Source organism: Meriones unguiculatus, chromosome 14 (genome assembly GCF_030254825.1).
Source record: "Meriones unguiculatus strain TT.TT164.6M chromosome 14, Bangor_MerUng_6.1, whole genome shotgun sequence".
Taxonomy (NCBI): Eukaryota; Metazoa; Chordata; class Mammalia; order Rodentia; family Muridae; genus Meriones; species Meriones unguiculatus.
The window spans coordinates 29,389,692-29,405,213 of NC_083361.1; the positions used below are offsets into that span (position 1 = coordinate 29,389,692).

Here is a 15,522-nt window from a genome sequence, read left to right on the forward strand (position 1 = left end):
GATTTTGGATATCATGCTTTTGGTGGTACTATAACAGTATGCATCAGAGGACATCAGAATCAAAAGTTTAGAAACTGCAGTTTTCTGAGGAAATTGTCTCAGGTAATAATTTAATAGCTAAAGAGCAATATTTAAGGACTATCACAGGGAGGAAGGTTGTTTGTAGCTATTAAAGACTAAAATAGCATCCATGGGTATAATCGACACAGAAACAAACTTCTGTTGGGTGTACCTCGAGATTTAAGAGCTGCCAAGTATCCCCCTGAGTGGGGGAACAGCAATACCAGGCCGCATAGGAAGACAATACAGACAGTCCTGATGAGACCTGATAGGCTAGGGTCAGAGGGAAGGGAAGGAGGACCTTCCCAATCAGTGAACTGGGTGAGAGGTAAGGGAGTAGAAGAGGGAGGAAGGGTGGGATTGAGAGGGGACAAGGGAGGGGGCTACAACTGGGATACAAACTGAAAAAACTGTAATTAATACTAATAATAAAGAGCTGCCAAGTAATGGGCTGGAGTCCCTAGTGTGAAATGAGGAGTGTGCTCTGAAGCACTGTGACTGGGGTGCAGGGAGCACACTGTGCGACTTTTCAGGGAGAGTAAGAAAAGTTTTTACCAAAAGGATTTGCTTGCATGACATTTATAATCCACAAGGCTTTATAATGTTGTTTCTGTTCTAAATGCACAAAGAAGGAAGCTTTGGTGCTTCTTGCACAGTAATCCAGCTGGAACTGAATCAGAAATGTCATTGACACTATTGAGGGATTAGGCAAGACCCCTTCCAACCAGTTCTCCTAACACTATTTCATATTTAGTTCTGTTTAATGTCAGTGTTATCATATAAAATATATAAGCTAATTAGCATGTTTATTAAAATTAGGCCCCATATAATTTGTAAATAATTTTAATACAAGTAAATATTGAGATAGAACAAACCAATTATTGCCAGTTGTAGGTTTCTTTACATTTTAATAAATAAATTAGAATGAGTTACAATCACATTATCAAACTCTTTCCTATTTATGTAAGGTTATATTTTGAAATGCTACAAATCAAGTTTGGGGTAGTTTTTTAGTTTGTTTTAGTCTTGGATTTTGAGACAGAGTCTTATGTATCACAGATTGATCACAAACTTGAATTCATTACAGAGCTTTGAGTTTATCCTTTTGCCTCCCTAGTGCTGGAGTTGCAGATGTATACCATCATCCTCAAGCTAGATTTTGCATCTAGACAGATACACATGGCTTTCTTTATTGATTCCTATGGAATCCAAATGCAATGGCTCAGTTACCATGGAGTGTTATTATTAGCATGTAGTACTTCCTAGAAATTCACCAGTGTGTCTTAAGTACAATTGTTCCATGGCATCATTGACCATCCAAGCGTCCTTCCTGCTTGTTTTTTTTATTACAGTCCCGGCAGGTAGTGTCACCATCTGGGTGGCTAATGCTAGCCTAGTACCAGTTCATAGTTTCTCCCTATGGGAAGGAGGAGGACTAGAAGAGCTGCGACACTCCTATCTTGAAGGGCCAGAAGTGCCCGTACCATTTTTTCCTTCTCCACTGGCAGGAGTGTACTCATGTACAGTACCTTATTTCAGAGTTGGGATGTAAAGTAATGAGGAAGTTCTAAGTTAGAACTTACTGTGATGGCCAAGAGCTACTCCTCAATTTGTTCTTCCTCAATTTGAGTTAGTCAAGGCCAGTTCATTTGCTTAACAACAAATATATATTGTATGAATTATGGTTAATTTCTTAAATCTTTTTCAGTTAGATGTAATCATAGCAGATTTGGATGGAGGCACTATTAAAATTCCGGAATGCATTCACCTCTCCTCACTCCCGGAGCCGCTTCTTCATCAGACTCAAGCAGCGCTTTCTTTGGTATGACTCTTTGTTCATGGTAATTTTTCGTGATTTAAACATGAAACTAAGATAACAGGAATTATAAAACATTGTCTGTAATTATGTACATGTGTATACATGTTTACACATTATATTAAGACATACTGTCACTATGTAGGTCTGGCACTTACGGCTGACCTTGATCTTACCTACCTCTGCCTCCCAGGAATTGAAATTAAAGGCATATACCACCATACCCTGTTAGAGTATAATTATTTTTTTTTTAGTGTAATTATTCTAAAGAGTCCTATTTTTGAAACAGCTGTATTCATTTACAGTCTTTAGAAGAGAATTCACTTACTAGGTAGTTATATAAAGAGCATTTTTTCTTGTTCAATATATTTATGCAGTAGATATTATGTACCAAATACTGTAAAAATAGGATAAAACTCTCCCTCAGAGATCCCTGATTCCCTACCAGTGTGATGGTACACGTCTTTAATCCCAGCTATAGTGTACAGTATAATATGTCATGAAAGTAAGAGCAGTGTATATTGTCCAATAAGAACCAAAAAGAGATCAGATTTAATGGATATAATAGAGGAACTTTGAAAAACAAGTATAGAAGGTTTGTTTGGTTACTAAATAGTTATAATCAAATGACAGTACATGACTAGAACTGAATAAGAACCACGAATTACTTCAAAGGCACCAAAACATTAAGATAGTATAGGAGTGACTGGATGATTTGTAATTAGGGCTGACGTTTTAGTTTTAGTTTGCAACAGGGTTTCACTGTGTCTCACAAGCTGGCCTCTGACTCACAGCCCTCCTACATTAGACTCCAGAGTGCTAGCATTACAGGTCTTCACCACTACAGCCAGGTTTGTATTCATTTTAAGGATTATTTGAGTATTTTGATGCATTCTCAATATACTGTGAATAACCTTTGTTTGTCTTTGTGGTGTGGGGTTTGAACTCAGTGCCTTGTATATGCTTGGCATCCTATTGAGGTACATCCCAGCTCTCTTTAATTTTATTTGAGACAGGATCTCGCTAAATTGCTAAGGCTGGTATCTCACTTGCAACCCTACTGCAACAGCATTCCATGAATCTGCAGTTATGGATGTGTGCCCTCACCCCAACCTCAAAATGATCCGCAGAAACACAATGTGTTAGATACTTGGCAGAACCTCATCTGTTCCTCTGTGCAAGTCTTGCTTAGTCCTCTTCCATCCCCCACCCCCAGCCATTCTTCAGCTTCCTGACTTTCAAAGCCTAGCTGAAACGCTAACCTTTTTCTTCAGCTTTCCCAGGGAGCTGTCCCTTGTATTTCTCACGTTACCTAGTGTTCATAGGCTCATCACAGTCTACCCTCTTCTGAAATGCAAAGCTCAACAGTATTTGAGTATCCTCCCCTTAGTATTTCAGTTAGTTTGTTGTGCTTTCTCTTCTTTTTTTTCTCAGTATGCTTCTAAAAGATTTTTAACTCTCACTGTATGGGTATGAAGTTTTTGCCTGCATATATGTATGTACACCATATGTGTGCAGTGCTTGAGAGACCTGGAAGAAGGTATCGGAACTGTAGTTGCTGCTGTTGTAAGCCACCATGTAGTTTCTGGGAAACAAACCCAGATCCTCTCGAAGAGCAGCAAGTGTCTTAATCACTGACCTTTTCCTCCAGCACCCCCCCACACACTTTAAAAACATTTATAAGTTAATTTTTGATAGCATACAGATATGTTTTCGTTATGACACTATCATACGGGTCATTGTACTTTGCTTACTTCACCCCCATTATCTTCTTTCTCCTTCCTCCCCTTTTTCATCTGTTTAAGTCTTGATTTCATATATGTAAGAGAAAACATGCCTGTCTCTCTCCCATTACTATCTTTTATTGTCCTTTCTCTTCCCTTCCCCCTGACATAACCCTATTCTACTTTTATGTAAATTTGGATAACAAATTTATGAGAGAAGCACATGCTATTTGTCTATCTGCTTTTTACTTAAAACACTTTAGCATGGTGATATACAGGTCCATTCATTTTACTTAAAATAGCATGATTTAATTATGTGTAATTATTCTTTATAGGCAGTACACTTCACGGCACATTTGCTTTATTCATTTACTAACAGGCATCTGGACTGGTTCCCTGTCTCAGCTACTGTGACTAGTGCCGCAGTAATCGCGGGTGTGCAAGCACAGTATGGTGCACTGATGTAGACTATCTTAGGTAAATGCTCCAAGAGTAGTGCAGATAAGTCAGATGGTAGGTTTTGTTTCATTTTGTTACTTCACTTTTTTGATGAACTTCCACCTTGATTTACATAGAGGCTGTGCCAGCTTCGCTCTTTGCATGGTGATTGAAGCCCCAGCTCCCCTGCGTCTTTGCCAGCATTTGCTGTCATTTGTTGTCATGATGATAGTCACTTTAACTTTGAGGGAAATGGGATCTCAATCAGCTTTTAATTTGTGTTTCTCTGATTGCTAAGCATCTTGCCCATTCTTTTTCAAATATTTATTAGCCGTTTGAGTATTTCATTGGATGATTTGTTTTTATTGGTGTTTAACATTTGACTAATTATATATTTGAGATTTGACTTCTGGGTTTAATATGCAGCTTACAAAGGTTTTCTCTAATTCTGTAGGCTGTCTCTTCTCTCTACTCATGTTTTCATTTCATGTAGTTCCAAATCAGTTCTGAACCATGGAGCCCTTTTCAGAAGAACTTTCTTTGTGCCTGTGAATAGATCTTGAAGTATTTTTCATATGTTTCTTCTGACAGTTTTAAACTTTTACATCTTAGGTTAAGGTTTTTACTTCATTTAAAAATTTTTTATACAGAACAAGAGAGGGGGGTCTTAAATCCTTCCTTGATATGTGTATATCATTTCCTAGCACGTTTTGTTCAAGTGGTTATTGTCTTTTCTATAATACCTGTTTTATGACACTTCTGTCAAAAATAAATCAGTGGTTGTACCTATGCATTTATTTCTGGGCTCTCTATTCTATGTCATCTGTTAATTTTCATATTATGAGATATAAAGTCAGCCTCTATTAAGTAGCAGCATAGCTATATAGCACTGCTTTCAACAGGTCCCTACCTAGAAGTGAGTAATGCTTTATAATTTGGTATATGTTCTCTGAGAACTGTATATACTTAGATGTATGTTTATCTCTGTGTGTGCATTTATTTGTTTGGGTTGTTTTATTTTCAAACAAGTGAGCCAATAGTATATAATTTTTTTCTAGTTGGTTTTTTAATGTTTATTTTATGTGTATGGATATTTTGTCTTCATGCCACATGTGTGCCTACCAGAAGAGGGTGTCAAAACCCCGGAAATTGGAGGTACAAATGGTTGTGAGCCATCCTGTAGTTTGCTGGGAATTGAACCTGGCTCATCTGCAAAAACAGCAGTACTCTTAACCCCTTGAGCTCCCCAGCTCATGGGAGGTCTTTCATTTCTTTGTTTGTTTGCCGCCCCCTCCCCCCCCCCCCCAAGACTGGGTTTCATTGTATAGCCTTGGCCGGCCTGGACTTGCTTTGTAGACCAGGCTGGCCTCTAACTCACAGAGATCCACCTGCCTCTGCCTCCCTGAGTACTGGAATCAAAGGCATGCACCGTACCATTATATTATGTTTTATTTTGGAGATTTTCCACAACAGTTCATGTAAAAATTATATCGGTTGATTTGTATCTCATGGTGGGAATATAATCTAATAACATGTACTGATAGTTCACTTAATGCCCCCCCAAACTAAAATGTAAGTCTTATTAATCCTAGATAACATATATAATAAATTTTCTTACTTTAGATTTTGCACCCTGATTTGGAAGTAGCAGATCATGCCTTCCCTCCTCCACGAACAGCTTTATCCCACTCAAAAATGCTGGTAAGAAATTTAATGTTCAAATTTGATGCTTTTAAAGAGTATTGTGCTTTTATTTTTAGGTTTGCTGAAGTAGCTGAGTTAGAAATACCCTCAGAAGGTGCTGTAGGGCAATGTGCCTACAAGAGAGGATTTGGCTTTTTTTTCTTTAGGAGACAAGAATACGGACAGCAAAGAAATGAGAGCCTTAGCTATAGCCTGGAAGACCACTCAGCATAATGGATTCCTCTGTTCTTGTAGTGCTATATATCAAACCCAGCACCTTACTGATGCTATGTGTGTGCTATACCACAGAGTTAAATCTCCAGTGGGGTGGGGGATACATAAAAAAATGAAATAATAAAAAAAACATTGAATTATAGGAGAGAATTACGTTTGAGGAGTAAATATGCCAAAAGGAATTTTGATTAGCAGTCATAAGAGAGTGAAGGGACAGCAGACAATCCTTTTTTTACCTGGTTCATGTCTTAGAGGTGAATATAGGGCCAGTAGGAGACTTAACAGAGCTCTGGTCCTCTGGAAAAAAAAATGACTTAAGCATTCTTGACTTTTATTTCTTTATCAGTTAAATAAGGTATTGACTGAATAAATACATAATTTTCTTTAACAGTTCTAAAACTGTTTCTATAAGAACTTGGATTGGAAGACTTAATGTTAAATCATGTTTTACTAGAATAAGAATAGATTTTTATAATTTGGATAAATGTTGGAAGAATTTCATAAACCTTTAAAATACAGTCTTTTGAGAGATTTTCCCTTTTATATTCATAACTATATCTTTTGCAGATATAAAAATCAAATGTCTTGGCTTATATTTCTTTCTCTGACTACCTATTTTTCCTCTGGAAGAAAGTTGTATGCTCTAGCATCAAACTCTGTTTGGTTCAGTAGAAAGAGCAAACCAGTTTTACCCAAGGATAGGTAGACTCTTACGGGGCTCTCACTGCCGGGATGGATGAGCATGGAAAGCATGCACACCTGCTCACGCAGGCTTTCTTCTTTCTTCCTTTTCTTCTCTCTCTCTCTTTCTTTCTTTCTTTCTTTCTTTCTTTCTTTCTTTCTTTCTTTCTTATTTAATTTGTTGTGTAAAATTAAATTACCTGTATGTTTCATTTTGCATTTTCAGGATAAAGAAGTACGCGCAGTTTTCCTTAGGTTATTTGCACAACTCTTCCAAGGATATAGGTCATGCCTCCAGCTCATACGGATCCATGCTGAGCCCGTGATACATTTTCACAAAGTAAGACACAGTGCCGGGTTGCCTGTCTAGAGCACTCACTCAGTATACCCACTGTTAGTCATGTGTATTGAATTAATTTTTTAAATGCACTTAAAGTCTGTGTTATGTGACAAATAGAGCTGGTGTCATGTTTTTCTTCAGAACATGTAAACTTAAAATTGATTTTTCTCTTATTAAAGTGTTAATCAAGTATAAGTTGAGAATTAATATGTGATTTTTCTTCCTGTCTTTTAGATGAACTCATTTTTTTTCTTTCCAATACCTGTAATATTTCAGGTACCAAGTAAAACTGTTTGAGAAAAATATATTTCATGACAATAGTTAGAATACCTAACGGCATTCAAGCAATCATCAACTTTTCTATTTTTTTTTAACTTTTCTATTTTTTATTTTAACCATTTGTCCATTTCCTAGTGAAATTATCACTTCACCTTTTTTGTTTGTTTGTTTGTTTTTCTTTACAGACAGCATTCTTGGGGCAGCGTGGCTTGGTTGAGAATGATTTCCTCACTAAAGTGCTCAATGGAATGGCATTTGCAGGTTTTGTTTCAGAAAGAGGACCTCCCTATAGAGCCTGTGATCTCTTTGATGAGGTACAGTTCTTATCAATGACTAATAGTTTAAAGCAAAACCCATTAACATTTACTCAAATTCTTAAACACCTTGTAATCTGTTATGTATATAAAATTGTGATAATTATAATGTTAATTGGAAAATTAGAAAATTGTAGAATATTTCAGAACTACATAAATTTTTTAACAACTAAGATTAGATAGTCTCTTAGATCTTTTTGAAAATTGGACAGTGCTTATATAAATAAAACTCAGTTTTTAAATACAGTTGTCAGTTTGCAACTGGGTCTAGCTTGATGCACAGATATGTGACTCTAAATTACATTTACATTTAGTCCATCAATGTCATAGAGCTGTAATTTAAATTTATAGCATTCCTATAATCAATAATAACCATCTTCTAGAAATGTTTGGGACAAATATGTAGTCTCTATCTTTTCAAGGATTTGACCATATAAGGGGAGACATAAAATAGATGAATAGAACACTATTTTACATTTATTGTGCTTTCTTTTTTTAGTGTACTTTTCATTTATCATTTAATTATATGTTCACTGAAGTGCATTATAAAAGACAGGAAAGTGAATATCATTTATATTTTAGTTCCTGAAACATCATTGTATTTGGAACCAATAGATTTTGAAGTTCTTGATGTCCATCAAAGAAAGTCACTCCTGGAACCTAGAGAGAGGCTTTGTTACCTCTTCCCAATGGTGGCTTGTCTTGTAGATAGTTAAATACTCACAGGTAAGGAGAGGGGAGCAGAGCTTCTGTCCTGAAGACAAAGGCCAAACACCTGTATAGCACACACGTAGCATCAGTAAGGCGCTGGGTTTGATATATAGCACTACAAGAACAGAGGAATCCATTATGCTGAGTGGTCTTCCAGGCTATAGCTAAGGCTCTCATTTCTTTGCTGTCCGTATTCTTGTCTCCTAAAGAAAAAAAAGCCAAATCCTCTCTTGTAGGCACATTGCCCTACAGCACCTTCTGAGGGTATTTCTAACTCAGCTACTTCAGCAAACCTAAAAATAAAAGCACAATACTCTTTAAAAGCATCAAATTTGAACATTAAATTTCTTACCAGCATTTTTGAGTGGGATAAAGCTGTTCATGGAGGAGGGAAGGCATGATCTGCTACTTCCAAATCAGGGTGCAAAATCTAAAGTAAGAAAATTTATTATATATGTTATCTAGGATTAATAAGACTTACATTTTAGTTTGGGGGGGCATTAGGTGAACTATCAGTACATGTTATTAGATTATATTCCCACCATGAGATACAAATCAACCGATATAATTTTTACATGAACTGTTGTGGAAAATCTCCAAAATAAAACATTATATTAAAAAAAAAAAAAAGTCCAGCCTCACATCACCCTGACTTGCCCACTTCTTTCTAGTCACTTACTGAGCTTCCTGTTAATAACAGTTAATGTCACTGTCTTTGATCATACTAACATTTATTCAACCTTTAGGTTCCTAGTTAAATACTCAGTGGTTGATGGCTTATATATAAACTAAGATGCTTGCCAAAGTCCTTTTCACACTCCTTTGCTAGTCTCTGAAACTTTATTAATAGCAACATGAGTTTATGTGCTGTCTTTATTTCCTACCCACATATTCCTTGCTAACCTCTGGCAAGAAAATCAACTTGATTGCTTGCAGCATTAGACTTAAATGTTTCTCATCCTGCCCTCTTTGATCATTTACATGAGAACATGTTTTATTAGGAAAATAACATTTGCTCCTTGGAAAGAGATTCATTTCCCACACCGCATGGGTTCTATAGAGCTGTGAGAGGCAGCTTTCACTGTGCACTGTCTTTGGCTTACACTGTCATCAACTATCATTACACCTTAGAAATGAAAAGCAAATCTGCCTTTCTTTGTATGACAGTCTTCTGAATATTGGTGTAGAGTGGGAAATCTGCCTTCTCTGATTAATCAGTTAATTCCTAGAAGGAAGAAACTCTTCCTTTCCCTTTTTGCCTGTTTACTCTCCTCCATTTCTTTTCATGTTAGCAGCATACACTCCTACACAATTGCCTTTGCAAATTAGTTAATAGAGAGGTGGACTCATTATATATCACTTGAGAACTAAAAGGAGCCCAAAGGTCATCTTGCTCTTCCATCTTCATTTAGAGGTGTGGAATCTGAACCCAGGTCATACTGTCCATAGAGTTCAGTCAGCACGACAGGAATTGTTTGTTTATATTTGTAAGTTGAAGAAGCATTTGGAGACTTTCTTGCCTTCTGAGTTTTTCCAAGGAAGTGAATTAGCATGCGTGGGGCCTTTAGAGTAAAAAGGCTTCTCTGCACTCTATAGATGACCATCTGCCAAGAGTCACTGAACAGGGGCCACCTGGAAGCCTGTGTCATCCTGGGATAGAGGTGAAGCCCAGTACAACTTTGAGTAATTTGTTTTTAAAATAACATATTTTAGATGGCTTCTAGTTTGTCTATTGTTTGAAAATAACCGTTTTTAAATTCAGCGTATTTAGATACAGATTATAGCCATATGTTTCTTTTTCTAAGTTGGTGGCTTTTGAAGTAGAGAGAATTAAAGTTGAAGAAAATAATCCATTGAAGATGATAAAGCATATCAGAGAACTTGCTGAGCAACTATTCAAAAATGTAAGTAAGTGTACTTAATCCATTTAGAAGTATTGATAAAACATTTCATTTTCTGAACAGAGAAGCTCCAGCTTTCAGCAGTAAAAATTATGCTCTGGATAATCCATCCTAAGGTGTTATACTTTGTCCTGTTTGTCAGAACATATCACATTTTCACTGTATCATGAAGATGTCTGTGTTTCCGGTTTAATACAGAACTTTAAATACATTGGAAGTCAGAAGAACCTTAGGCAACACTGAGGGACGTGCTCTGCTGCAGCAAGGGGGCTGCAGATTTACAAGGCCGTGAACTAAGCTGGAAGAAAGAAAGACACCTCAGAGGGGAAAGCGCTCCCCGGGTAGGAGAAGGGTTGTCAATTAAAAGATGTGTGTGGTGAGCTAACCACCTGAGCTCTTAGGCTGGCAGCGAGATCATGTGCACATAGAATTCCTACTTGTGAACTTTTTGACTTCTTTTGCTAAAAGACATAAATCAAGTGGGGAATGTAGACCTCTGAAGTTGGTTGCTGTTTTATTTTTATTTTTTTAAGGAATTAGAGTGAAGAAGAACTTGATATTAATATCCTGGGTCCAATGCATATTGTTTAATCTAGCTATTCAACAAGGTAAACCATTTTGACAGTGAGTCATTAGTCATTGCTTTGTCAAATTCATTTGAAATCTGAGAACCAGTAAGTTAAAAGCAGAAATAATAAAACTATTACCTTGTTAATATTATTTAATTATATTTTTGCGTGTGTGTACGTGCATGTGGGTGTGTTAAGGGTTGAACCCAGGGCCTTGTGCATGCCATGTATCCACTATACGTCTGAACTAGTCCCCCACGCTACTCAGTTATGCTCAAGTTCTCCATTTTGTATCAGACCTTCCTTTGAGAGAAATAATTCCTTTTTTATATATTCTTTCTTGTATGTATCAAAACTCATACTGAGTAGTGAGTTCTGGGTTGCAAAGGAGGATTTATTTTGTACCTGTATAACCTTGCCTTTGTCCATCAGCTGGGCAAAACCACACATAAGTGCTAGAGAAATAATTCTTTTGAACAATTCATATTAAAACAAATGGTGTTTCTTTTCTGAACTGAGCCCATCTAAGTTATGCTACATAACTGCATGTTCTTCATTTATTTCTTCAGTTACTAGTGATTTTTAGTTTCAGTTTTGACAGTGTGTTTTGCATAACATAAAAAGAACAGTAATGCCAGAAGAAATTAGGCATAGCATGTTTGGCCTTCGCAAAAGATAATTTTCTATTTTAATTATTCAACATAGTAATACTTCAGTTGACTGTCATTGATCATTAGTTTCTTTTATAAGAAGCAATGTTTTGTAATCTTACACATATCTCATTCCAATCATGATTTATCAAGTTTAAATAAATGGGATGGTATTAACTACTTTACATGTTATCTAAAATCCTATAGCACCCATTTAAGGCAGGTCATTATATCCTCATTTTCTTGAGGATATAATTGACTCAGAATCATGTAGCTATTAAGTGATAGAATCCAGGGTTAAATTTATGAACTTTCTTATGTCTAATTCCTAACCTCATTCTGTCAGATTTGCTCTATCTGCAATCCAAAAAAAAAAAAAAAAAAGTAATAATCAGCCAGGCAGTGGTGGTGTACACCTTTAATCCCAGTACTAAGAAGGCAAAGGCAGGCAGATCTCTGTGAGAAGAGGCCAGTTCTACAAAGCAAGTTCCAGGACAGCCAGAAAAATTCTGTCTCAAAAACCAGCAACAAACAAACAAAAAAAGGTAACAATGTTTCCATTATACTTTATGACAGTGTTTTGGCACACTTTCTCACTTAGCAGTGACCCTGTGCTTGGCAATGACCCTGTGCAGTAAGAGAAGGCTGGTGTTGAACAGATGAGGAAATTGAAGATCAGGAAGTAGTTTATTCTTCTCTTGGAAGGAATGGTTTATTGATGCATTTCAAACATGAGGAAAACGTCAGCTGGGAATCAGTTTAATCAAACAACTCAAATAGGACTGATAACTAGCTGTTTACTTCTTTGATCTTTTTTTCAAGACTATTTCAGGACAAATGTTATAGCTAGTATAACATTTATAGTTATACTATAGCTATAGCTTTATATATATATACACATATATATACACACACATACTATATAGTATACATAGTATATACTATATACATACATTATATATACTGTATATATAGTATATAGTAATGCTATATACTATAACTATAGCTATAGTATAGCTACTAAGGTGACCAAAATTAGAATTCTGGTATCATTTTGCCTCTATGTGAAGGCCAAGTGTCTACAAGGGATTGTGCCAAAATTCTTTAATGCAAAGACAAAATAAATACTTGCTTCTTATATCTTAAATTGTATGATACATGCTTTATATTTACCAGTATATAACTAAAATACAATAAAGTGAATGTCTAGTAGTTATACATTCTTAAAAGTCAATCTAAATCACAGTGTCTTTTAGTTTTTAAAGTAATCATAATGAAACATTACATTATTATATAAAATAAAAGTCACCTTATTTATTAAGACTCTTTGGAATGCACTTTACATTTCATGAGTTGACTGAGCTGTTTTAAAAATCTAGTTCAATTCCATTTAATTTAGTTGATTCCACTCAAACACTGTGTACTTATCAAATACCAGTGTCAAGTCTATTTTAGGCACATGATTCTAATGTCTTTCAGAAAAGAGACACAAACATGATGATTGAGAATCCAAGAATATCATGCTGGGTTGTTGCCATTCCTTCTAGTTGTAAGATTCTGAAGTTTGTGACAGCCCCAACATTGCTAACATGTAAATACTTTGTGAAATTAAAACAAACAAACAAAAAAACCCAGACCTTTGTGGTACAGTTACTTTGTGGGTCATGCAGGAAATTGAGACTAAGAGGAATCATGTCAGTGTACGGAAAGTTAGCTACATAGTTCTATTTCTATATGAAAACCACTTTCATTCCCATGTCAAAGTCATATTTCTAAAATTTCCATTTGTTAAGCAGGAACCAACCATATACTTTTACTGTTTGATTATTCTTGGGTTAGAATTAAAAAATAATGATCCCATTCAAATGTTTGTAAATACTTTGCTACATTTAAGTCTGGTATGCCTGTCTAGCTTATATGCTAGACCAGACTTTGCTACATCTAAGTCTTGGTATGCCTCTCATTTCAGGATTTAAAAGAGATCTTGGTTTTCCAGTTTCTTCTTATCACTCCTTTATTTAAACCTTTAGTGAGGTTTCAGGAATGTGAGTTTTATGATTTTAACTAGATTTAGCTGCTTTTCTTAGTTCCTGGAACTTTGAAATAATTAAGAAAAGTATAGGTGACTTCAGTAGCTTGGAAAGGTGGAATACAGGAGAAGACTAAATGCATTTGAGAGAAGTCATACAAGCATTAGTAGGGTTTCTACTACAAAGATTATTATATACTCATCTATACAACTTGTCCTTCACTACCCAGTTGGTAATACTGAAGGCTGCCCTCTGCCTTTCAGTGTCTGCGTGAGCACATGTTTTCCTACTTAGGCACCTTATCCCTGTGATCCCAGACCTTATACAAGACCTCATAATTAAATGCCAAAATAATCAAGATAAGAATTTATGAATTTCATTTTGAAGTACTAGAAAATCAGTTAAAATAAGATCCTTTAACTCAAAGTATGAACTCTTCTGATTTGCTTGTTGCACAATAAATCAATTTATTATGATCTGCTTTACACAGAGTAAATTTTTAGTGCATACATCTACACATTTTGACATGTGCATGATGCCACCAGTACCATTGTAGGTGCATAAAACATTTTTCTCACTTGGAAATTTCCTTGATACCTCTCTATAGTCACATCTTCATACCACCTCAAATGCTTGGTAACCATTGGTCTTTTTTCTGTCTCTGTGGCTTTGTCTTTCCACAATTCAGTTGTTTTGAATAATACATAATGAATTTCAAATTCATCCGTGGTCACAAATAGCTGGAAATTATACCTTTTGCATCTTAGTAGCATTTACTTGCATGGATTGCTCAAGTTTTATTTCTCTGTTGATCTGCTGAAAAAACAATTTTGGTAATAATGAGTATCCTAAACATTTATACAGGTATTTACATAAATATAAATTTTACTCCTCTTAGATAAATACTTGGGACTGAGATACCAGGATATATAACACAACATTTAACTTTGTTTCAAAACTGCTGGTTTTTTTTAAATGCCTGTATTATTTTGCATTCTCACCAGCAGTAAATGAGAATTCCATTTGCTTTACATCTTCAGCAAAACTCAGTAACATAATTTGTTTTTTTTTCTTTGCTTTTCTTGCAGTCATTCTTCTAGGTTTGCAATAGTATATCTTTGTGGCTATTTTAATTTCAGCAGGCAAATGAATAAGTGTTATCTTAGCTAATCGTTATATGCAAATACTGCCTTAATATTTGTGATACAAGTAATTAGGTAAGAATGGAGACTCTCCATCTGGAATCATTAAAGTAATGATTCTCAAAAAAAAAAAAAATCAACCCTTCCCATTCTATCTAAAGAGATTGTCATATAAGGTCAATATCAGAAGATACTTTTGGTTATCACAGCTAGAGTGGCTGTGCTGTTGTCATCTATTAAATACAGGCCAGTAATGCTTCCAAGTATTTTACATGAAGACACACCACACCCATTGTAAACAAGGACCTGTCAAGTTTAAAATGCCAGTAGTATCAAGACTGAGAAGTACATCCAGTTAAGGTGAAGCAGTTAGAACTCAGATGGGGAGACTATGCTATATCTCAGTGGTCATTAAAAGGGTTATCAAGTTGGAAAACTGAGAATATCTCATTCTATCAGTCTCATATACTGTCAGGCAGCTCAAGAGTTCAATTATATTGATAGTATTTAATGTTTACATAAGCAATAATAATGTCTTCAACTGTATTTGGGAGGATTTGTGTCATCCCCAGAGTTCTAGGTATGAATAGTGGACATTAAACACTTCTAAATATCTGAACTAACCTGGAATTTTTGGCAACCTCTAACAAAGCCACATTCATTTATCATTCACTGCTAAGTCCAAGTTGTAGGAAGTTTTTGTTGTTGTTTTGTTTGTTTGTTTTTGGCTACTGTGGCTTATGGCCTACTTTGGATTTTCATTGAATCTTAGAATTTTTGTTTTGTTTTGCCTTTTTTTTAATATATATATGCATGCTTGGCCTTCTTTTCTATAAAACTAAAAACATTCTCATTTAGTCTGGCAAAGGAGGAAAAAAATTCACGTTGCCTGACCATATGGTGGTATATATGTCTGTAATTTTTTTTTCAAGACTGAGAAAAACAGTGAG

At 35.6% G+C, this 15,522-nt stretch overlaps 1 protein-coding gene and 1 non-coding gene across 3 annotated transcripts in view; one reads left to right on the forward strand and one right to left on the reverse strand.

Annotated features, from left to right (window-relative positions):
- Nucleotides 1–15,522, forward strand: part of Sbf2 (SET binding factor 2) — a 331,059-nt gene that overhangs the window by 169,391 nt on the left and 146,146 nt on the right. For both annotated transcript variants that reach the window (XM_060367046.1, XM_060367047.1), the window contains exons 9-13: nt 1,769–1,882; nt 5,662–5,739; nt 6,863–6,976; nt 7,441–7,569; nt 10,086–10,184. In XM_060367046.1, coding sequence (XP_060223029.1) covers nt 1,769–1,882; nt 5,662–5,739; nt 6,863–6,976; nt 7,441–7,569; nt 10,086–10,184 — 534 coding nt within the window. The remainder of the gene's footprint in view (nt 1–1,768; nt 1,883–5,661; nt 5,740–6,862; nt 6,977–7,440; nt 7,570–10,085; nt 10,185–15,522) is intronic.
- Nucleotides 11,080–11,207, reverse strand: LOC132647582 (small nucleolar RNA SNORA40). The gene has a single exon (XR_009585930.1). It is a non-coding gene; the product is annotated as a small nucleolar RNA SNORA40 (small nucleolar RNA).